Source organism: Tyto alba, unplaced genomic scaffold (assembly GCF_018691265.1).
Source record: "Tyto alba isolate M040663 unplaced genomic scaffold, T.alba_DEE_v4.0 Super-Scaffold_41, whole genome shotgun sequence".
NCBI classification, from domain to species: Eukaryota; Metazoa; Chordata; class Aves; order Strigiformes; family Tytonidae; genus Tyto; species Tyto alba.
The window spans coordinates 407,023-429,031 of NW_024881317.1; the positions used below are offsets into that span (position 1 = coordinate 407,023).

The 22,009-nt window shown below is 64.8% G+C and overlaps 3 protein-coding genes and 2 long non-coding RNA genes across 13 annotated transcripts; 2 read left to right on the forward strand and 3 right to left on the reverse strand.

Annotated features, from left to right (window-relative positions):
• Nucleotides 1-10: 10 nt before the first annotated feature.
• VPS33B (VPS33B late endosome and lysosome associated) lies at nt 11-7,575 on the reverse strand. Its single transcript, XM_042803951.1, has 23 exons — nt 7,407-7,575; nt 7,217-7,297; nt 6,273-6,334; nt 6,005-6,054; nt 5,612-5,679; nt 5,335-5,380; nt 4,916-5,010; nt 4,400-4,504; nt 4,085-4,181; nt 3,765-3,842; nt 3,453-3,526; nt 2,988-3,074; nt 2,814-2,904; nt 2,504-2,578; nt 2,126-2,190; nt 2,001-2,055; nt 1,879-1,925; nt 1,484-1,616; nt 1,180-1,253; nt 696-797; nt 489-564; nt 293-409; nt 11-150 (listed from the first exon to the last, which is right to left on the reverse strand). The coding sequence occupies exons 1-23, from the start codon at nt 7,500-7,502 to the stop codon at nt 71-73; spliced, it is 1,854 nt and encodes a 617-aa protein (XP_042659885.1). The 5' UTR covers nt 7,503-7,575; the 3' UTR covers nt 11-70.
• Nucleotides 7,574-9,102, reverse strand: HDDC3 (HD domain containing 3). The gene is made up of 4 exons (XM_042803963.1): nt 8,889-9,102; nt 8,351-8,406; nt 8,020-8,260; nt 7,574-7,788 (listed from the first exon to the last, which is right to left on the reverse strand). The coding sequence occupies exons 1-4, from the start codon at nt 8,998-9,000 to the stop codon at nt 7,592-7,594; spliced, it is 606 nt and encodes a 201-aa protein (XP_042659897.1). The 5' UTR covers nt 9,001-9,102; the 3' UTR covers nt 7,574-7,591.
• An 84-nt stretch (nt 9,103-9,186) lies between these two features.
• On the reverse strand, nt 9,187-22,001 carry TTLL6 (tubulin tyrosine ligase like 6). Of its 9 annotated transcripts, none has more exons than XM_032982572.2 (14): nt 20,207-22,001; nt 19,542-19,672; nt 17,759-17,915; nt 17,358-17,501; nt 16,173-16,258; nt 15,819-16,044; nt 15,180-15,364; nt 14,040-14,228; nt 13,385-13,568; nt 12,865-13,062; nt 10,846-11,206; nt 10,006-10,176; nt 9,378-9,476; nt 9,187-9,304 (listed from the first exon to the last, which is right to left on the reverse strand). In XM_032982572.2, the coding sequence occupies exons 1-13, from the start codon at nt 20,462-20,464 to the stop codon at nt 9,403-9,405; spliced, it is 2,364 nt and encodes a 787-aa protein (XP_032838463.2). In that variant the 5' UTR covers nt 20,465-22,001; the 3' UTR covers nt 9,187-9,304; nt 9,378-9,402. The 9 variants fall into 9 exon arrangements, with proteins under 9 accessions (XP_032838463.2, XP_042659880.1, XP_042659877.1 ...); XM_042803946.1 differs by having other exon boundaries at nt 9,191-9,476; nt 20,207-20,325; nt 21,492-22,001; XM_042803943.1 differs by having other exon boundaries at nt 9,191-9,476; nt 20,207-20,781; nt 21,492-22,001.
• Nucleotides 11,200-12,319, forward strand: LOC122154563. The gene is made up of 2 exons (XR_006166598.1): nt 11,200-11,500; nt 11,674-12,319. It is a non-coding gene; the product is annotated as an uncharacterized LOC122154563 (long non-coding RNA).
• Nucleotides 13,056-13,651, forward strand: LOC116959055. The gene is made up of 2 exons (XR_004405610.2): nt 13,056-13,415; nt 13,547-13,651. It is a non-coding gene; the product is annotated as an uncharacterized LOC116959055 (long non-coding RNA).
• Nucleotides 22,002-22,009: the final 8 nt, after the last annotated feature.

Here is a 22,009-nt window from a genome sequence, read left to right on the forward strand (position 1 = left end):
GCCGGTTCCGTTCCAGGACTGATGTTTATTGGCACGGGGGCGCGGAGGGGCTCCCCTCCCCGGCCGGGCCTCAGGCCTTGGCCTCGATCATGGCCTCCATCAGGCGGGCGCTGCTGGTGATGGCCGTGGTCAGGAAGATGAACTTGTACCCTGGGGGAGAGGCCCCGCCAGCGTCCCGCCAGCCCGGGGGGCTGCGGCCGCTCCCCAACAGCCCCACACGGGTCTCCAGGCGGCTTCATGCACCCCTCCGGCAGGCAGAGGGGCCCCCCGCCACCCCCCCCCCAGCTCCTACCTCTCTCCTTCCCCAGAAACCGAAGGGCGGCGATTTCGGAGAAGGTGCAGCCCCCCAGGAAGACAGCCAGGACGATGCGCTGGGACTCCCAGGCCGGGTTGTCCTCCACGGTGCTGTCTGGACAGGGCACAGCGCTGTGGGACCCCCCAACCCCGCCCTGCCCCGGACCCCCCACCAAGCCCGGTGCTGGCGCTACCTGAGACAGAAAACTCGTTGCCGTTGAGCAGCCGCACGACCTCCTCCAGGCCCAGCCAGCCCCGCCGCTCCAGCACCTGGGGGCAGGGGGTCAGGCTCAGCAGACCAACGCCGACAGCCCCGGGGTGCAGGGACCCCCGCTGGACCCCCTGGTAGGAGGCTGGGGGGGACACACACGGTGCCCCCCCCCAGCAGCAGGCAGGCTCACCTGCTCAATGATCTTGCAGCTCAGGGGGATGTAGGCCCCGCTAAACACGTAAGCCATGTCCCGAGGCATTTTCAGGTCGTACTCTCCATCCACCCGAGGGATCTGCAGGGATGTGCAATACTTGGGGTACGGGACCAGCCTGCTTGGGGCTTCACCCACCCCCCGAGGTGCCAGTGGGGCAAGGAGGGACACATGCCCAGAGCAAGCCTCTGCCACCCCGCGACCAAGCACACAACCTGGGCAAGCTGTGCAGCGGAGCGCCAGGGATGGAAACGTCACCTCGCCACCGCCCCAGGACCCTTCCACCTCCTCAGGACAGAGACCACAGAGCTGCACCCCCCCCGGCGCCAGGCCCACCACCACACCAGTGACCCCCAGTCTCAGGGAGAAGCCCCTCTGCTGCCTCGAGCGGCAGCAGTGACCCTGGGGGTGCCGAGCCTGGAAAGCTGGGCGCAGCCATGTGGGCAGCCCCAGGAGGACATACCAACCCCAGCTTCTTGCTTATGGCTCGAAAATTGCTCTTCCTGGCCAAAGAATTAAATGCATCTGTGATCTTTCCTGGAAAAGAAGACAAGGAGGAACGGCTCAGGGCCTCCAGGTTAACCACAGCCCTGCCAGCTGCAGAGCCCACCGCCCTGTCGGCAGCACCATCTCTGCCTTCGTGCTCCGTGCCAGCAGCGCCCGCCTTCGCCACACGCTTTCTGAAGCGGCAGCTCCCGACGGGGCAGGTCTCTGCCCCAGGGCTCCCCCCAGCCTGGGGACCCGTGGGGCAGAGGGCTGGCTCTCACCCGCAGCGCGGTCCGTCACCAACTTGCTGACTTTGCTCTCCACAGCAGTCAGGGTCTCTCCAGCTGACTGCTCGGTCAGCAGCCCGATGCGCTTGAGGTTGTGGAAGGTCAGGAGGTGCTCCGGCCCGTAGCTCTGGGGAAGGGGCAGCCAGATCAGCGCCGAGCCCCGGCTGCGAGTGCGGGAGGACAGCAGGGTGCCAGCTCTGTGGGAGGCTGCTCGGAGCAGCCCCACAGGCAAAGGGCAGGGGCAGGCTGAGCTCGGGGCTCATGCGGAGCCGTGGAGGCTGGGGCCGTGCTGCAGAGACAGCCCGAGCGTCCCGGCGAGCAGCGGGCAGGGAGGCGAAGCCCCGTCCGACCCAACGCTTGCTCTGCGGTGAGTCCCCGGACACGCTCACCTGCAGGTACTGGGTTTTCAGGGAGCGGTAGTCTTTGGGGATGAGACCTGTGGGGAGCACCGGGCTGAGCTCTGCGGCACGGCCGGAGGGCCCCAGTGCTGCCCCCCTGCCCTGCGCCTCACCGTTCTCTGTGATGGAGAGGAGGCACATCAGGCGCAGGCTCTCGATGGGGGACACCTGCAGGGACGCGGGTGGTGAGCTGCCCGCAGCCCCCCCAGCCCAGCCCCCCGGCCCGGCATGGGCTCACCTGACGGTCAATGTGCTCCTCTATGAAGCTGGTGCTCTCACGGATGTCGAAGCCTTCCAGCAGAGCTACGGTGGGGATGAGGCAGCGTCACTTTCCCACCCCCTGGGCTCTCACCAGCTAAAGGAGCTGGACTCTGGGCTCGGCCATCCCCAGGGAACAGGGCAGGATTGTGATGCTGGACCTCCCACCCCTCCACAGCCCTCCGGGGACGTGGCTGGACCCTATTTAGGACCTCAAGGCCCTCCCCAGTACAAATGATGTGGAAGCACTGCGGTCACGCCGGGGGCACCCGGGTGTGAGGTTGCGCAGGCCTGGGGCATGTCGGTTGGAGCAGAGGATGGGGGAAGCAACAGATGTGGGACCAGGAGCAGCACTCACAGTGTTCGGCCTTGATCATCTCCTGGAAGTCCTGCTTGGTTTTCTTTTTCATGATGGACTCGCAGGCACCAATATCTGCACCCCCAAGAGAGGCGGCCACACTGGAGGCCTAACAAGCTCTGCACATCGCTTGTCACCCCGGCCCCACTACAGACTCTTGCACGTATGAACGGCCTCTGTTACCCTGCCCACTGCTCAGACCGTCTGCCCTCCCGGCGACTGGCAGGGGTCTCCAGCCCCCGCCGCTTTCCCCGGCAGCTCAGGCAGCCGAGGGCCTCTCCCCCCGTGCCCTCCCAGCCCCTGCTCCTACGCAGGCTCAGCAGGCGATGCTCCTGCTTCAGTCCCTTCAGTTCCTGGGAGACAAAGTTCTTCATCTGCTTGATGTCCATGCCACGGCGCCGCTGTGGAAAACAGCACGGGGTGGGTAGGGGGGTGACCCGGCTGCGGAGGGGCGGCACCGCGGGCATCCCGCGGCGATACCCACGTCGTACTGCGCCTGCAGGTTACGCGACTTCTGGCTCAGGAAGCCGAACACGCTGGAGAAGTGCTCGTTCCGAATCTGGCTGAACACCTGCGGAGAGCACCGCAGCTGTCGGCGCTGGGCACGCGCCCCACTCTCCCCCGGGCCGGGATGGGACCCGCCCAGCCAACAGCACCGCAGCACCCAGAGCCGACGCCTGAACCGCGGCAAGACGAGGTGCTATCCCCACAGTCCCCAAAATACCGACTGGCCGGCGTGACACACCCCCGCACACAGGGGCTCTGCTGACCACAGAAGCCGACCTGCGCCTGCAGACCACGTTTCTCTGTGCCCCGACTCATCCCAACCTGTGCTCCGAGGCCCAGCAGCACCCGGCTGCTCCCTGCTCAGGCTTAGGGGAGGAACTGCCCCTCTCAGCCTCCTCCCGGGCACGCGGCATGGCGGGACCCGCTTCCCCCGCGGACTCACCTTGTCCTGGGCATTGAGCAGCACCTTAATGCTCTTGTCAGAAGAGGTGACGTCTGGCCCAAAATCCACGCTCCCTGCAGAGAAGGATGAAGAGCCGCTTTGCCCTAGCACTAGCGGCATCCCCAGACACATCAGCCCTGCTGCAAAAAGCAGCAGAGACAGGGGACGCCCACCCAGCCGCTCGGTCAGACCAAGGAGCCCCCAGCACTGGGACCATCCCCGTGGGGAACAGCCTCGGCCACAGCACACAGGCCCTGGGTCTGCCAACATCGGGCACAAACCCCACAGACCCTCGCTTCCCCGGCAACCTACCGCACTTGATGCGGAAGGTGTCGTCCACCAGCCCCTCGTACACCACCTGGGAGCACAGTGCCGTCACGTAGTCCGTGTCTGCAACGAGAGCCGGTGCCCAGGCCGCCCTCCTGCTCCTCGCGCCCTCCCTGCCTGCCCACCACGGCCCTGCCCGGCCTCAACCACCGCAGCCAGCCGCCCCGGGCCTCCTCCCGCCGCCTGCAGCCACCGCAGGCTCTCCCTGCCCAGTTAATTTGCCGGGGATCCTTCCCCGGGCGAGCTGCCGGCCCGAGCTGCTCTTCAGCCAGCCCCCGCCTGCTGCCCCCCTCGCCCCCGCCCACCTCTGTCCATGAGGAAGACGTTGCCAATCTCAGGCTTCCTGCCCTGGCCGTCGCCCTCGCTCTCCTCCTCCAGCTCCCGCCACAGCTCGTAGCTCATCTGTGATGGGCAGAGCGTGGCAGGGCCCCGGGGGGCAGCGGGGGGGAACCCCCCCACACCCCGCCAAGCTGCCGAGCCCCCGGAGCCGCCCGGGAAGGGGCAGCAGCGCGGTGCCCCCCCTACGGCGACACCGATGCCGCATGGCTGATGGGGTTTGATTCCCCGTGAGCCGCACCCCTCGCGGGGAGCAGAGAGGCTCCCCTGCGCCCGGGCCGTACCTTGGCACTCCTGCCAATCCCATAGGCTTTGCCGAAAGGCCCGTACAGGGAGTTCAGTAGCTGCAGGGCTCGGGCAACGGAGTTGATCCAGCGGTGATCTCCCTCCTGCAAGGACGACGAGACGTCGGGGAGCAAGTCTGGAAATGACTACCACGCTGGGGGACTCGGCTGGAGGCGGACGGGAGGATGGAGCAGGCTCCGGGCTTGGCAACTCCAGAAGGAACGTGCACAGGAACATGCCGGGACGCCCTGAAGCTGCTCAGGAGGGAGCAGAGGAAAAGCCGGCACCAGGGGGCTGTGTGTGGAGGAGGGGGGGGCATCACAGCCCGCCAGAGCAGCCGCCCCCAGCAAAAGCCACTCTGGGACAGCAGACAACGGCCTCCGGCGCGGGCGGAGGGGACTGAGCGGGACGTCATGCATCAGCTCTCTGAATAAAGCTGTCCTGAGCCCAGAAGAGGGGCAAGGGAAAGGCTGCCGCCCCGCAGGGCAGCGTCCCGACACCATCGTCCCACTGACCAAGAAGTAATCGCGAAAGAACTCGGGCAGCTCCATGCTGATGATGTCTTCGTCCAGGGGGAGCAGGTAGAAGGACCATTCATCACAGGTGACGTCTGAGTTTGGGACAGGGAAAGGTGACAGTTACCCAACCCTCGGCAGAAACAGCCCCAAGAATCCCGACAGCCCTGCAAACGGGGGTGTGGGGAGCACAGAGATGGGGCTTTTCCAGGGGGATTCGTGGCAGGACCCTCCCTCCTCCCAGAAGGGAGAGGAGAGGCACGGACGGCGTGGTGCACACACGCCTGGCTGCAGGCAGGCAGCCGGGCTCACCCACGCTCCCCTCCCTGCCAGCACTGGGATCCCAGTCCCGGGATTCAACTGGGCTTCTGTGGCAGCCCTCAGGGAGGGGAAGGGGCAGGCACCACAGCCCCACTCACCACCAAAGACTCCCTCTTCCTCCAGCACCATCTCGCAAGCGTAAAACTGAAAGAGAAGGAGAGACCCTCAGGGCCCAGCCAGGCCCGGAGCGTGCAGAAAAGATGTGGAGATGGAAGGGACCAGCTTGTTCCCAGGCATCGCTACGCTTGGTTTTAATGAAACGTTCCTGGGTTAGAGACGGAGAATTTTTGGTGTCTGCAGAAAGGGTGGAGAGCACAAAGGTGAGGCAGACGGGGAGCAACGGGGTAGCTGGCAGCAGAGCACGGTCAGACTGACCTTTTGGGGGCTGAAGATAATTTTGTACTTCCTGCTCCTCCCCGACATCTTGTCAGCATTGACAATATCTGCAGACAAAAAATGCACAGACCCTGCAAAGACTGCCCACCCCCGAACCGGCACGACCCCTCTTGTGTGATGAGGTGCAGGGCCCCACACCTCACAGCACCCGAAACACCCGAGGCAGAGGGAAAAACCCCAAGCGTGGCGCCCGTCTGCCAAGGCGGCAGCCTCGCCGAAAGCCCTTCTCGAGGAGCCCCCCCCCCCCCGGACACCGACCCCCCAGCCCACGCAGCGTGGGATGCTCCCCACGCCCGTGGGTGCCCAGGGAGCAGCCGCGGCGGGGGGCTGAGGGGTCACCCTCCGCCGCGGGTGCCGGCCGCCCGCGCTCACCGGCGATGTACCGCATGGTCTTGATCCGTGGCCGCACCAGGAAGCAGAACCTGCGGTCGCAGCGGGGAGTGAGAAGCCCGGCGTGCCCGGCCCCTCCCCAGCCCCTTCCCCTCGGCAGCTCTGCCCCGGGACCCCCCGGTGCGGAGGGGTCCGGCCCTGAGCTGGGAGAGGCGCGTCCCCCCTCCCTCCCCGCCTGCTCCGCGGATCCTCGGGGCTGGCTGCAGGGCGGGCGGGCAGCCCCGGTGCCGCCGCGGCGGGGGGGACTCACTGGTCGCTGGTGCTGAGGGGCGGCCGGCTCTGCACCTTGTACAGCTTGTCCACCTCGTGCTGCTGCGGGGCGAGACCGGGCACGGGTGGGCGGGGAGGGACCGGGGCGCGGGTGGGCGGGGAGAGACCGGAGACCGGGGCGCGGGTGGGCGGGGAGGGACCGGAGACCGACCGGGGCGCGGGTGGGCGGGGAGGGACCGACCGGGGCGCGGGTGGGCGGGGAGGGAGCGGAGACCGGGGCGCGGGTGGGCGGGGAGGGAGCGGAGACCGGGGCGCGGGTGGGCGGGGAGGGAGCGGAGACCGACCGGGGCGCGGGTGGGCGGGGAGGGAGAGACCGACCGGGGCGCGGGTGGGCGGGGAGGGAGCGGAGACCGACCGGGGCGCGGGTGGGCGGGGAGGGACCGACCGGGGCGCGGGTGGGCGGGGAGAGACCGGAGACCGACCGGGGCGCGGGTGGGCGGGGAGAGACCGGAGACCGACCGGGGCGCGGGTGGGCGGGGAGAGACCGGAGACCGACCGGGGCGCGGGTGGGCGGGGAGGGAGCGGAGACCGGGGCGCGGGTGGGCGGGGAGGGAGCGGAGACCGACCGGGGCGCGGGTGGGCGGGGAGAGACCGGAGACCGACCGGGGCGCGGGTGGGCGGGGAGGGACCGGAGACCGGGGCGCGGGTGGGCGGGGAGGGAGCGGAGACCGACCGGGGCGCGGGTGGGCGGGGAGGGAGCGGAGACCGGGGCGCGGGTGGGCGGGGAGGGAGCGGAGACCGGGGCGCGGGTGGGCGGGGAGGGAGAGACCGACCGGGGCGCGGGTGGGCGGGGAGGGAGAGACCGGGGCGCGGGTGGGCGGGGAGGGACCGGAGACCGACCGGGGCGCGGGTGGGCGGGGAGGGACCGGAGACCGACCGGGGCGCGGGTGGGCATCGCGGCCGCCCGCCCCAGCCCCGCGGTACCTTCAGGATGGAGACGTTGGCGATGCGGTCCAGGGGGCTCATCAGGTCGGGCTCGATGAACAGGTCCTTCCTCCCGGGGAGCTGCGGGCGGGCCGTGGGGCCGTGGGGCCGTGGGACGATCCCGGCGCCTCACCACCCCCCCCCCCCCGCCCGGGACCCCTCCTCACCCCCCGTCCCGGCCCCCCCGGACCTGCTCCAGCAGGTAGATGAGCTGGTCCCGCGCCAGACGCTTCAGGATCGCGAAGTCGGGCGGTTCGGGCACGTCGCGGCGGCCGGCGGCGGCCATGGCGGGGCGGGGCGTACGGACCCCCCCGCGGCGGAAGTGCCCGGCGCCATGGCGACGCGAGGAGGCGGGACTCTCAGCTCTGCGCACGTTTATTGGCCGCCGCGCCCCGGCCGCGGTTCCCGCCCCGCCCCGGTGCCGGTGCCGGTGCCGGTGCCGGCCCCCCCCAGGCCGCGCTCCTCGAACAGCCGCTGCAGCGCGCTCTCCAGCGGCGCGCTCGTCCCGCGCAGCCCGGCCACCACCTGCGCGGCCCACTGGAAGTACTCCTGCACGCGCTGCGGCGACCACCCTGCGGGGACACGCGTGGGCGCGTCACGGGCGGGAAGGGCCCGTTCGCCGCCCGGGGACCGTGCCCGGCACCGCCTGGGAAGCGGCTCCCCGAGCCCCGCCGGGATCAGGCCGAGCGGGCCCGGGCACAGCCTCCCCAGCCGTGACCGGGGGCTCGTCCGTGTCCCCCAGCGCGGCGTGGGGACCCCCCCCCCCCCCCCCCCGGTGGCGGCGGTGCCGGTGGCGGCTCTACCTTCCGGGGCGCAGCGGTTGAGGTCCCGCAGGTTGTCGAGCTTGTCGGCCAGTTTGACCAGTTTGCCGCGGGGGCTGGTGCCGGCGGCGCGCTCCACCTGCAGCCGCTTTCGCTCCGTCTTGGGCAGCGCCTTGTCGTCCGTCACCTCCTCCACGACGCGCCTGACCTCCTCCCCGAACTGCTCCTCGATCTCCGAGAACGTGGCGTCCGTGTCCTCCACCGTGTCGTGCAGGAGGGCGGCCTGGGGCGAGGAGGGGGGCGGTGGGGGGTCGCGGGGGCCGGGCCCCCTCCGCGGCGGGGGGGGGGGGGGGGGGGGTGGGAAGCGTGTTACCTGCAGCACCACGATGTCGGTCACGCCGGCCTCGTGGGCCAGGATCTTGGCCACCCCTGGGACACGGAGCACAGAGGTGGGGAGGGGGATGCGGCTGTCGGGGGGGGGGGGTGGCAGGACCCCCGAGATCCGCGTGGGGGGGAACGGGACGGGACACACGACACCCTGCGGGCACGTCCTGGGGGGTGAAAGCTTCCAGCTGGGGCAGGCTGGGGGGTGGCAGCCGCGGGGTCCCCACGCCGGGCGGGGGGGGGGCTGTGGGGACAAGGGGACCCCGCGCCGGGCAGGGCAGCAGCTCCCGCGGGCAGCGTCCCGAGAGGAGTGGGGACCCCCCCCCCCCCCCCCCCAACCGGGGCAGGGGAGGGAGTGAGCGCCGGGGCGGGGGGGGGGCTCAGCCTCCCCGGGAGTGGGCAGGGCGCGGGGGGCTCGGCCCCGCGGCGCAGGGGAGGGGACCGGGCTCTCAGCGGGGGCCGGGGTGGAGGTGCTGCGGGGTGGTGGTGGTGGGGGGGGTCCCGGTCAGAGCGTCGGGGCTCCGCACCGATGGGGTGGTTGATGAAGGGGGTGCCCTCGGGGTCCTTCCGCCGCTGCCCCTTGTGCTTCCTGGCCGCGAAGTCGGTCGCCGCCAGCAGCGCCGCCGCCTCGGAGCCCATGACCGGCGCGGCGGAAACAGCGCGGGGGGAGGCGGGGCCCTTCCGAAACGTTTATTGCGCGCCGCGCCCCGGCCCGCCCCGGCCCCGCGGCAGCCGGTACAGGAGCGAGCCGTCGGGGGCGCGCACCTCCCGGGCCCCCCCCGGTGAGGCGCTCAGCGCCCTCTCGTCCTGCCGCTGCCGGCGGCGCGGGGAGAGGCGGCATCCCCGGCCCCGCAGCACCCGCCGCGCCACGTCGGGGCTGACGCCGAATCCTCGGGCCAGGCGCTCCGGCGGCCACTCCTCGGGCAGCTCCTGCCGCAGGAACCTGCGGGGGGACGGCAACGGTCACCGGGGCACGGCCCTTCCCTCCCGGTCCCGGTCCCGGCCCCGCCGCTCACCGCATCTGCTCCATGGCCTGCCGGGTCAGGGTGCGCTCGGGGGCGCCGCCGCCGCCCAGCTCCCGCCGCAGCTTCGCCGCCGCCCGCCGCCGCCGCGCCCTGCGGGGGAGAGACGTGAGAAACACCCCCCCCCCCCCCCCGCCGGCACCGGGCCCGGCCCCCGCCGCGGCCGCCCCTCCCGCACCTCTCGGCCTCTTCCTCCGGTGGCTCCGGGTCCCCGGGCCACGCCGCCGCCGCCCGCCGCGGGGTCCCGGTGAGGAGCGCGGCCGCCCGCAGCCCCCGCCGCAGCAGCGCCGCCATGGCCGGGAACCGGGGAACAAACCGGGCGGGGCCGGCGGCGGGGCGGGGCCGGCGGGGTCTCGGTGTCGTCCCCCCCCCCCCCCTCGGGGTCCCGGTCCCGGGTGGGTGGTCGGGGGACGAGGGAGCGGGGCAGCCTCTCGGGGGGCACCCAGGGGGTGCAGGCACCAGGCCGGGGTGCGCAGCAGGACGCGTGAGGGGACCCCCAGACCCCACTCCGTGGGGGGGGGGGGGGTGGGCAGACAACCGGCCCCGTTGTGACAGCCGTGGTTCCTCAGCGAGCACCCACGGGGAGGTAGGCCGAGCGTGGGCATCCCCTCTGCCACGCTACCTGTGCTTTTCACGCTGCGCGTGTGCGAGACACGCGTGGGCGGCACGTGGGCGGTGGCGGAGACCCGGACCGCGGCGGGGCTGAAGATGCCGTCGCCTGGCACCTTCCCCACGCTGGCCGGGGACCCCGGGTGGCAGCTGCCTGCGTGGGAGGACAGCCTGCCAGCTTCACCTGCAAGAGCACGGGCAGACGTGGGGGGCGGGCAGACACCGGCAGCAGCGTGCTGCGCCGCCCTCCGCGATGGTGGGGCCGAGCACCACAGCCCCCTGGCAGACCCCCTCTGCCCCCACGGCTGCAGAGGGGCTGGAGCCGGTGGCGGGGGGAGCCAGGGAGGGCGGGCAGGGCTGGGTGGAGGGGTGGGCAGTGGGAGCGCGGGGGCAGCGGGGAGCAGCGTGGCATGAGCGAGGCCCGGGGAGGGGCTGGGGGCCATGCTGTGTCACCAAGTGTCCCCTCCACACTCCCCACAGCTAACGCGCCCCTTTGGCTGTCTCTGCTGCGCTTCTGACCCGACTCTCAAGTGCTTCGGGGCTTCTCACGCTCCCCCATCCCCGCACAACAACCCTCGGTCCTGGGAAAACACCCACTTTCTTCCTTGCCCCTGCAAGTGGGACGCTACCAGTGCCAGGCAGAGACTTCCAGCAGTCACCAGTTCCCAGAGAGGACGCGGCGTCCCCTTTGCGGGGTCCGAGCACCCCAGGGGCTCTGAGCTCCCCCCCTAACCCGCTCCTCCCACCCTGGGAACACCCACAGCTCCCACGTGTCTGCCCACGGCTCTGGCTCACCGAGCTGAGCCTCCGCAATGCCGACACTGGGCGCCAAAGGAAGGTAACACGTACTCACAGCAGCCTGCAGCCTTGTGTCCAGCACCAGGTAGCCGCCGGCCTCTCACCTGCAGCCCCCCGGGCTCGGGGCAGGGCTGGGTCCGTGCTGCCCGGCCCCACAGCCAGCCCCCGTCCTGCGCCCGCAGGCTCTGCCGCACCTTGTGCTGCTCACGGTAAGGGATGCCCTGGCCTCGGACGGAGAGGGTGCCCGCGGCGGCAGGATCCGAGCCCAGGCCGGCCGGCAGCTCGGCGTTGGCTGCGGGCTTGCGTGTGAACCGCCGTCCCGAAGGCCGGACCGGACCTCCCAGGAGCGAGGAGGGGATGGGCGTCATTAAGCGTTGGGCCTCCTGGTCCCTGAGCACATCCCAGACGAACTGCGGCTGGAAGGGAAGAGAGCGGCCGCGGCTTAGCTCCGGAGGGCTTGGCCAGCGACGGGGGGGGGGGGAGAAGCCTTCTCTAATCATCTACAGGCGCTCGTTAAAGCAGCGTCGCCCGGCGCCCTCTCCGCAGGCACGCCGCAGTTGCCGTCCCAGGTTCAAACCATCGAAGAGGTGACGGCAGCTGCAGCAGCGCCGAGGGCCCCGTCCTCCGCCCGTAACACCGGGCTGAGCTGGAGCAGGGTTCGTGGAAAGACATGCCAAGACCCAGTGATGAAGGACCTGAGCCACCCCCAGGTAACCCTTTGTTGCTGAAAAAATTACCCAGATTTCAGGCAGAGTTTGGGTTTCAGGTTACATCCTGCTTTGTCTAGTGGAGGAAAAGGCAGCTACCATCAGTTCTTACAGATCAAATCCCATCTGAGACTTCCTCTGTTAAATTAAATGGACTATTTCCAATTTCTTGTAAGGTACTAGAAGAGTCCCAGGTCCTGGATAATTCCTGCAACTCTGGTGCCTTGAGTTTGTCAACATCCTTCTAAAGTGCATCACCCAGCCAAGGCTGCCTTTCTGGAAACAGATGGTGCCACTGGAAGGCAACGGCCCTTGCACAGTTTTTCATTAATTGCAGGTCCCCGACACAGCAGGTGACGGCCACCATCAGTGCTCCAGAACAGCGCTTGGAGCCTCACGGAGCACACAGACAGCGGGCTGCAGGCTTCCTCCTCCTCTGGTTTTAGACTGGAATCCTGGTTTGGGGGTTGGTGTGGTAGCCAAGGCTCAGTCTGGGACAACCACGCACATCTCATTTAAGCCGAGGTCCAAACCCCGGCTCCCCTGGTCCATCCTCTGCGAAGCCCAGCTTTCCTCGGCTGCGCACTTCGCGACAGTCTGGGGCGCGGGAGCAGCGGCGCCGAGGGTTTACACCGTCGTGTGCTCTTGCAGGGCGAGGATGACTCTGAAGAGGGAGCCCCAGGCCGAGGGCTGAGCCCCAGGCCGAGGGCTGAGCCCCAGACCAAGGGCTGAGCCCCAGACCGAGGGCTGAGCCCCACGGGGTTTAGGCATGTGCACTAACTCACTAACCCGTCACCTTCCCCGTGTGGGGAGTGGCGCAGTGTAGAAGGCAAGATGTTTAGGGAGAGGCGTTGTTTGCAGTGCAGAATTCACCTGAAGATATTTCGGGTTTTTTTTTTAGCCATCCACTGACTTCCCTTCAGTCCCCCTTTGCTGTGTGCGCCCCTTTAACCCACTCCTACTAGCACGTTAGTGCTCCTAACCCTACCTAGGAATTAATTTTCTTCAGCTGGGAGAATGACGCTACCGCCCCGAAGCAGCAGCTCACACTAAGCTGCATGCTGGGGACAGCGGTGTCCGAAAGGCAATATCCTGGCGGTCTGTTCTCTGCAATACAGGGGAGAGGGGTCGTCGGGGCGTGCAGGGGCTCTACGCAGCTGCCTGGCACACCCCCAGCACGCCCGCTGCGAAAGGGACAAAGTCAGAAACTGTATGAAAGCCCACGGGCCCGGACACTACGTTGGATCTCATTTAACTGAGCCACACCAGAGATGCTCAGTGCCCGTGCTTCAATCCTCACGGTCCTCCCGCGAGTGGCTGTCTCCTAGGTCGGCCTGGCAGGATGGATGTGGGCAATCTTCAGTTACCTGGCTCGTGGGGAGAACGGCGCAGGATGTCTGGGTGTCGGCTGGTCTGCTGGTTGTGGGGAGCAGCTGGCAGAGCTGGTCTATGATGCCCAGGCCTCGGATAAGGTTCTCGCGCTGCAGAAGGGCATTTATTCTCCTCTTCTCCTCATTCTCCACAATATCCTGGGGTTGCATAGAGTCGTACTGCATGCGTTGTATCTTGGGAAAGAAAGACCTGAGTTACAGCGAAGTTGAAGCTGCAGTAACGTGCGCGAGAGGCAAAGCCACAGAGTGCTCCGAGCCCTGGGGAGAACCACAGGCTTTGGGGGGGATTGCGGTGAAGGTCCCGGCGGGAGCCACACGAGGGGAGGGACAACACTGGTGCTTGCAAGCGCGTCCCAGCACAAACTGACAACTCTCCCGACTCCGTGAAGGGGAGTCCAGCCCCCCAGTTCTGCTCCTTGGGAGACACCCACGGCCCAGCGCTGTTCCCAGAGCCCCGTCATTGCCCCTCAGAGCCCTGTGGACAAGAGCAGGGTACCCTTCTATCCCACATCCTGGTACTGCTATAGGTGAGGCGAGTGGTAGGGGCTGTGGTTTTATTATGGATCTGGGATTTGTCTCCAGCTGACTCTCCATGCAGCTCTTCCTTCCTCTCTCTTTTCTTCTTCTTAGTAACAGCTTCCAACTTTTCTTTTTTTAGGCGAATTTCCTCCAGTTGCTGCCTGCCATAGAACAGTAGTCTTAGTCACTGGTTCAATAAAAGCCATTATAGCAAAAGGCTATTATGAAGCCTTCAATCCAAGGACATTTTACTGCAGTCCGAAGTTCTGTAGTGAATAGCCCACAATAGAAGTGTGCCAAGAAATGGGCCAGGAGTGCTTTTAAAAGCGACTCTCACTGCTGTAAGAAATGCCTTTGCATTAGGCAGTGCCTGCCAGAAGGGTGGAGGACACTTGTGACGTGGTGCCTCCAGAGTCCAAAAGTTGATGGAATATTGCGCTTGCCTCTCGAGGGTACGTGCGCAAGGAAGGTGCTTTGCCACGGTGACACAGCACACGCAGGCTCCTTCCCTTCCAGCTCTCACCGGCTCGCTTACCTCCGCTGAGCCGCAGAGCCGCTCCCAAGAAGGGACCAGAAGCAAGCGGTCTCCGTGCCACGGCGTGAGCAGCGGGGTTGCGGCAGGAGCAGCGTACCTGGCACACTCCTCCCGTGCTCTGGACGCGGCTGTTTCCTGGAAGAGGGAGCCACTCTGCTTGAAAAATGGCTCGTACTTCTCTGTTCCACGTGCCGGATAGATGCGCCGGTAACGGCCCAGGTGCGAGTTCTCGTACTTCTCTGCCCGAGACAGCCAGGCAGCCTGGTTGCTCTCTAACTCCTCGCGTCTGCAAACCGGGAGAAAGCGGAGGCAGGGAGCTGCGACAGGAGCCTCCGCGTGCTGTCCTGGCTGCGGGACACGGACCTAGCTAGCACTTTCCCCCGTCTTGCCCCGTTTGGGAGCTGGTTTCACCTGGGTGCGCTGCAGGGAGCCACCACAACCCCTAACTTCTTCATCCTCCGCCTGCGGAGCACTGGGGCGGCATTCCCAGCCCTCTCCCCCGCCGCCCAGGCTCGCGCCCTGCCCCTCAGCCTTTTCACACAACCAACCCAGTTACAAGAGGGGTTCAGCTGAGATGTGCCCGTCCGGGGCCTGTCTGCCACCCGTGCTGCTGGGGCTGCACGGGCAGGCACGGTACAGGCTGACGCTCGGTGTCTGCAGCCCAGAGTTATCTCAGGTCTCCTAATTAAAGCGGGAGCTGGAGGGAGTTCCTGCCTCGCCCTGCACGGCAGTAAAAGCGCAGGCAGCAGGCTTAGCCAACCTGGCCTCCAGAGCATCCTTGTGTAGGTTAATTAATCGTGAAAGGACATGCAGATGGAGAAGGCGGGGGAGGGAAACTCTCAGCCCTGGGAAAGGAACCCTGCTCTGGAGAAGGGCTCCGTGCCCCCGGGAGCTCTCGGTCCCCGAAGCAGTGCTGCAGTCTGTCCGTCCAGCGTCACTGTGAGCCCAGGGATGCCGGCACTGCCCTCGGCACTGAGGGACGTGACGAGCAGGCGCAGCTCGATGGGGATGACTCTGTACAGAGCCTAGAGCACCAGGCGTCTCAGATCTCCTAGCACCCAGAGATGAGCTCTGGCTCTCCCTTGCGGGATGCAGATGGCTTGGGAGCTCTCTTCTCAGAGGCTGTATAGAGCCCCGGCCCCTGGGAGCTTTACTTTGGAGACCACCAGCCCCAGTTTTATCCTGCTGCGCCACACCCCACCTTTGCTCACTGCAGCACTATGGGGAAGAGCAATACCTGGCTGCACGGAGCGTCTGATGGGCCTGGAGGAGCCGTTCCTTCGCCCGCTGTTTGTCTTCCTCCAGCACCTTCCTTTTGTTGCAGGCATGCAAATTTATCAGGTTGATGGTATCACGGAGAAGAGCATCCTTCACCTCGCGGTCTAGGCGAGAGTCTGTGGTGAAGCTGGGAGAGTGGTTCACCTGCCAAAACAAGCGGCTAATCTAACCTGGCAAGCCCCAGGTCCCAGAAGGCGCTGCCAGCTCACAGTCTGCCCCATCACACGCTTTCCGTGGACGTTCCTCCCTCTAACAGTGACGGAAAGGCCCCGCACCCCGCAGGGCTGCAGGCGCGGGGCAGCTGTCAGGAACTCGGGATGATGCTACAGGCCAGGGAGACCCAAAGTCCAGGAAACTCCCTGCCGTTAGGGAGGGTGTGCAGGGAATGGGCTCTTGGATCCCACTGGGCCTACAGCAGGTTGCTTGGCTACTCGTCATTACAGCCTGCTTAATCTCACAAATGAGGTGGCCCTTTTTAATCAAAGGAGCTCTGTTCATCCCACCACCCCTTGTTCTGGAGCCTCCCGGAGACAAGCCAGCTCTCAGCTACCTGCTGCTTCCAGAGCTGCTTCAACACAGCAGGAGACTCCTTCCTCACCTCTAGCAGCCACGGCTTCAACTTTCTGTCTAGCAAAATATCAAAACCCAGTATCTCAAAGCAGGCAGAGCCAGTCGTGTGGTTCGGAAAGCAGCTTTGGTAATTGTGCTTCACAACAGGGTGAGCTGAAATAAGAGTCTTTATAATAATATCTTCAATGTCTTCCCAGAGCTTTGCTGTGTTGTAGTTGTTATCTGTCATCCAGGCATTCAGGGTGGACAGTTTCCTGTGTGGAGGACAGGAGACAATAAGAGCTGACCTGTGATACCACGTTTGCCCCCCAGAAAGGTGGCAGTAATCCAGTGTCCCTGCAGGACGTGCACCGGGCACTGCGGTACCTGGACAAGACAATACCTCTTACTGCCCACCGTGCCATCCTGGACAAAGTTTTCGTTATGTTTGTTGATAGCATAATTGGTCAGATGCATGCAGATATCACCCTGAGAGAGGAACCGCAAGAGACTTTCATTTACTCTTAACCCCAGAGTGTAAATAGCAACAGCCTCATTAGCACTAATCTAGCCACCAGCTTCCCCTGGTTCCATCTCTTGGCGGCAACTTGCAGCAAGGAGTTAATTGTGCTGGCGAGTCCCTCCCTAGCCAGAATTTAGAGCTAACAGAGCTTGGCCCTCTCCACACCTCTGTCCTCGTCTCTGGGGGAGAGCACGGGAGTCAGCTCCGCAAATGCCATCCCAGCCGTGGCCTCACCAGTAAGCAAGGGACCCCTCGGGACAGAAGCTGCAGCAAATTTCTGCAGATTCTTCCTCCTCCTTTGTTCACCCGAAGCAGAAGACCTCTCCAAGCCATGCACGTATCGAGTGAGGGAGGGCATAGAGCCAGGCAGCTCTGGGCCAGGCAGGAGACAGCCAGAAGCCCGGGGTGTCTCGGGCCAGGCAGCGACTGTAGCACAGCAACCCAACGCTGTGGGATTTTACAGGTTACAGACCCCTGCTTGGAGGTGGGCACGGCCATACTCCGCACCTTGCTTTCCCAGGTCCCCTCCCTGTCTCTCCTAGCCTGTGCCAGTACCACCAGACAGCCCCCAGGTCCCTCTTTTCCGCCTGAAGCACAGGCAGACGAGGGATGGTGTGGACGTGAGAACGCTCATGAAGGGCAGAAGCAGTAGGAGCGCTGCCCCGAAACACCGTGGGCAACCTTGCAGTCTTTCAATGCCTGACTGGGTGAAACCCCAAGAAAACCAGATCTGAATTTACTGTCGACCTGGTTTTGAGCAGAAGGTTGGACTCGAGGCCTTCCAAGGTTCCTTCTAAGCAAAACAACTCCCTGACTCTGTGATAATGCCAGTAAACAGCCCAGACATGGGGCCTGGGAGTAGATATACTCCAGACACTCCTGAAATACCTCCTGTGAGGAGGAGGGGGAGGTGCAGAGGGAGGAGAGAACAGGAAAGAAGAAAGTTGGGTCCCACAAAAGCCACCGTTGCCTGTCTTTTCAAGGTCTGGGATGCCCCTGGGGCAAATTAGGGACTAACACCTGCAGATACTATGCAAGTTTTTTTGGAAACTTCCCTTTTTTTACCAGGTTTCTGCTGCTGGAATCGATGTACCTCATGGTGGCAAACCGGGCCAGACCCTCCTCGTAGACAAAAATCCTCAGCGGGTCACAAGATGTAACCAGCACATAGATACGCATGTCGAATTTAAAGCCGTCAATAAGGAACGGCTGTGAGAAAAAAGGCAGGAGCAAGCATGAGATAAAGAAACGTTGCTAGGCATGCTGCCAGTTCCTTGAGGCTGGCTGCTCTATCTGCACTGCTTGTGCTGCTCCTTGGCAGCTCGGCAGCAGGCAAGCTTTCCCTGTGCCCCCGCTGCGCTGCAGCCCCCCCAGCACCCGGGCACAGGAGACAAGGAGGATGCGGGGTGTCAGAAGAGCCAGGAGGCTGCAATCCTCCACCTGTATTTCGAGACTCTCCCCGCTACCTTGGAGATATACTGCTGACAGATCATATGCTCTCCATGTTTGATCTCCTCGGGATTGTGTGTTATGAAGATCCCTCTCCCCTGGCAGCCGCTGTCTGGCTTGCAGATGAATGTTCTGTTTTTCCTCATGCGTCTGTAGGCCTGGAAATCTCCATAGCTGTGCAAGAAAGGGGCGGCTGTTACAAGCTGCAAAAAAACAGCCCCTGAATTCTCTCGTAACAGTTAGGTACTCAAACTATGGGCCAGTGCAGACCAAACTTGTGCAGCAGAGGAACAGCGCACCTATTCCCAGCCTGATCGGTTAGAAATTGGCCCTTGTGCGACCTGACAAAGCTCTCCTGGTTCCACCTTTTGCTTGCACACATCTCCACCTCTCCCGGGAGGTTCACAGGAAGCAAGTCACCACTGCGCACACAGGAGCCAGTGAGATCACGGCTCTGCTGCCACAGAGAGAGCAGGAGAAAATAAACAAGCCCTGGCTGCAGAGGAGGAGGTTGCAAGCCTTCCCATCCCTTTTTAGGCCAGCTCAGCAGCAAGCAGGCGGGAGGCCACGGCCAGGGCGCAGAGGCGCGGCAGCTGAGCTCCCACATCACGTTACAGGGCTGAGCTGCAGGAGCAGCTCCCGTGCGAGCACAGTGCTTTCAAGTGTCAAGCTCACGTGCCAATTCGGTATTTTGCTGTAGACGGAGAAGCACCGTCTCTCTAGCGGGCACCACATTTAGGGCAAGAGAGGGGCAAACAGGACAAATCCCTGAAAACAGTGCCAAGAGCGATCCGAGTCCGGGAAACGCAGCCTGGAAAGAAAGATGAGAGAACTAGGTCCGTCTTCTCCAGAAGTGGGAAGGCTGAGAGGACACGTGGCAACAGCCGTCCTGGACATGACACACGATTAGCAGAACGCAGCAAACCACTGTTCTCCAGGGCCAGTGCAAACGGGAGAAGTCCTCAGTGCCGGTATTTCAGCGAAGATGCTTTAGGTCAGAAATTAAGAAAAACATTCTAACTATGAGGAGAATCCAGCTACAGAACAGGTGACGGGAGCCCTTCTTTGAGGTCTTCAGGAAATGGTAAGAGTAAAATCTGTCTAAGAATGGGTATCTTGTCTCCTTACAACCACCCAAACTTCGAGTGCCCCGTGGCCTCTTTCAGCTACGTCTCTATCACTGCTTGCCCGTATGTGATCGGAGAAGCCAGGCCTTCTGCCCCAAAGCTTGAGGAATTCGGTGATGGTTTGCATCTAGTTGTATACGTATTAGCATAGTGACCTCCTCTCCCATCTGTGTGCTCTGCTGCAGCAGGAGCAGAGGTGCAGGGGCTGTGAAGGCAGCCATCGCAGCCGGCGGGGTGGAACGGCCTCGTGCCCCGGACCCCTGCCCCCTCCGGCAGGCGATGGGCACCGACAGCGCCGGTGGGGAAGGCAGCCTGCCAGGCAGCCCGGAGCTGCAGAGACACCTTCCACGTGCCCACTACCGCCCTTTGGCTCTACAGGTGGGTCCCTCTGCCCAGATTTAGCCCTTCCGCATGCGGTCTGCCCCGCAGCAAGGCGTGCATCGCAGAGGACACCGTTCCTTGGGCCCATCCAGTCTAATAGGAATTAAAGATGTGTGAAAGTAGAAGCCTGTCTCAACACCCCGCTCAGTTCCAGGGCAGGTTCTGCAGGCCCAGGCCAAGAGATAAGATCTCGGCCAGGCATCCCCGACCCAGCCCTGGCTGTCAAGCATAGAGGCTCCCACTTCCTCATTTCATACCCCTGTTCTGGGCTGCGTTAGTGCGTATCACTCACTCAGCTGGCAGGCACCAAGTGCGGGGAAATATATTGTACTCCTTGGGGAAGAGCCTGAGCATGCGGTTAAGGTTGCGAGCCAACAAGTCCTTACGGCAGATCTCTATCATGCCTGGGAAATGGTTGATTTTCTGAAAGAGGTGCAGATGAAAAACAGAATCAGCAAAGGAACAGCAGGGATCCTCCTTGAGACCCGAGGAAAGCCTGCGTGCAGGGAAACCGGCGGGCAGAACGGGAAGCTGGGCCTGTGATTGCCTTGAACGTCTGCTGAGGGGGGACAAGATTACGCTACGACTGCTTTATCTGAACTTCACCGTGTGATTTATCTGCTCGTTCCATCTCTCCCTCCCTAGAGTATCACGGATGCAGGGAGGGAGCTGTTTGTCATCAAGAACCATTTATTTCATGCTGCATTAAAGGGGCTGGCGGCTTTCCAGTTCACGCTACTGACTGCCAAGGCGCTGCTGACGGCGCCGTACCAGCGACACGGCAGAAGCAAAGGCCTGTGAACCTGCAGCCCCTGGCACCGACGCAGAGAAAGGGGCACGGGTGCTCGTTTGGACACTTCGGTTTCATTCTGCAACACGTTGTTCCACTAACAGCCCCCCTCTCACCCTCCCTCCTGAGCTCTTCCTGCTGGGCTGCCTTTACCCGGGGGTATTTACCTGAAACCGCTTCATTTCCATGACGCGCTCCAGAGAGACCGAGTAGTCCGTCCAATACACCGTCCACTCCTCGTTTTCTCCCACTTCTTTCAGCCCGCAGCACCGTGCTGCCCGCCGCACTGTACCAAAGCAAGCACACGACAGGGGCCAGGCAGAGGACGTGAGCGCCAGGGATGTTAAATCCCCAAAGTAACCAGAGACGGAGGAGTGGAACAAACTTCTCCAGGCCGCAGTTCCACTCTCAGAGACGGGAGGCATTGGCGGGGCCCTTCAGGGGGTGTCAGGAATACAAGCTTTGCCCAGCTAAACTCACCCCAGTCTCTGGCTGCTAGCGTACTGGGAGCTATCAGCCCCCTAAGCCCACATGCCTCGGGGTCCCACAGCACCTGCTGAACTACAGCAGGCGTGAACGCGCCGTGGGTCTGACACCGCGCGGGCAGATACAAGTCTTCCAAAGGTATGAGTGTCACCTTCGAAATCAAAAGCTACCTGGAGCAGAAGGTTGCTGCTGGGGTGGTTCGTGTTGGTGCTGGTTCTGAATTTGGCCTCTCGGGGGGCTGGGGAGGCGATGAAGCCTAGGAACCGTTGCGGAGCGGTTCTGGGTCCTGCTGCGGGTCCCCACCCACCTCCCCTCGCCAAAAAAAACCCGAGCACGGCCCGGGGCCAAACGCGGCTCTTGCCCCTCCGCCTTCCCGGCGCAGCTGAGCAGGCTGCGAACCTTCGGCAACGCAAACGTGGTTGCAGTGCTGGAACAGCCGTCAGCAAACCGGCCAACGGCACCCAGCAAACGACAGGAGCCGGTTCTTTTAAGAACCAGTTTGTGGCAGCAAAGGAGAGCAAGGCAGGGGAGGGGAACGAGCTCCCTGGAGCACGTCACCGGGGATGGACGGCGAAGGGAGAGGCTGTGGATACCGATCCTGCCTGTTCCACCACCGGCTTCACGTTCAGGAGTGGAGCCTCTCAGGCCATTTCCCCGAGCACAGGTACCAGCTCTGCACCGGAGCTGCCCCCGACCGAACCCTTCTCGCCGGTGCTGGCGGGTGGGTGGTCGAGGGCCGACGCACTCGCGCTGCTGCCGCGCGTTTCGTGCCTCTCGTAAACCAGAGGGCACCTCAGTGCACAGCGGGAAAACCTTCCCAACTTCCACGGGGGGCCCCAAGTCGCTCGCAACCAGTCAGTGCGTGAAGCGGGAGCGACGGCGCCCCGTTAACTCCCCGTTAACTCGGTACCGGGCGCTCGCCGTGGGTGGGCTGGCCGAGGGACACGCTGCGGCACCGGGACTCACCGCTCTCGTACTTGCAGCTGGTCAGGTTGATGGAGGGAGCGCTGGAAGGGGAAGAGCAGAGAGCGGGTGCTCAGCCGGGCCCGGGCGCGGCGCAGCACCCACCGGGCGCGTCGGGCTTGGGTTTAGAGGGACAATTTAAGGGAAAGAGCGTTTATTTTCTGATTTCAAGGTCCCTGGAAAGGCTCCCCGGGGCGGGGGCGGAGGGCCCGGCCGAGCCTTGCCCCGGGGGAGGAGCAGGGCAGCGCCCCGGCTCCCGCCGCCCCGCCCGGTACCGAACACGGGGCGGGCGCCGACCGACGGGCGGACAGACGGGCGGACAGACGGGCGGATCCCGGGCACAGCGGGCCGGGCCCTGCCGAAGGGGGGGGGGGGGGGGGCGCTGCGGCCTCCTCCCTCCTGCACTCGCCTGCGCTTCCTCCGCCTCCTCCGCGGCTCGGGGCCGAGGGGGCGGCCGCGGAGGGTTCCCGGGGCGGGGGGTCCCGGGGCGGGGGGTCCCGGGGCGGGGGGTCCCGGGGCGG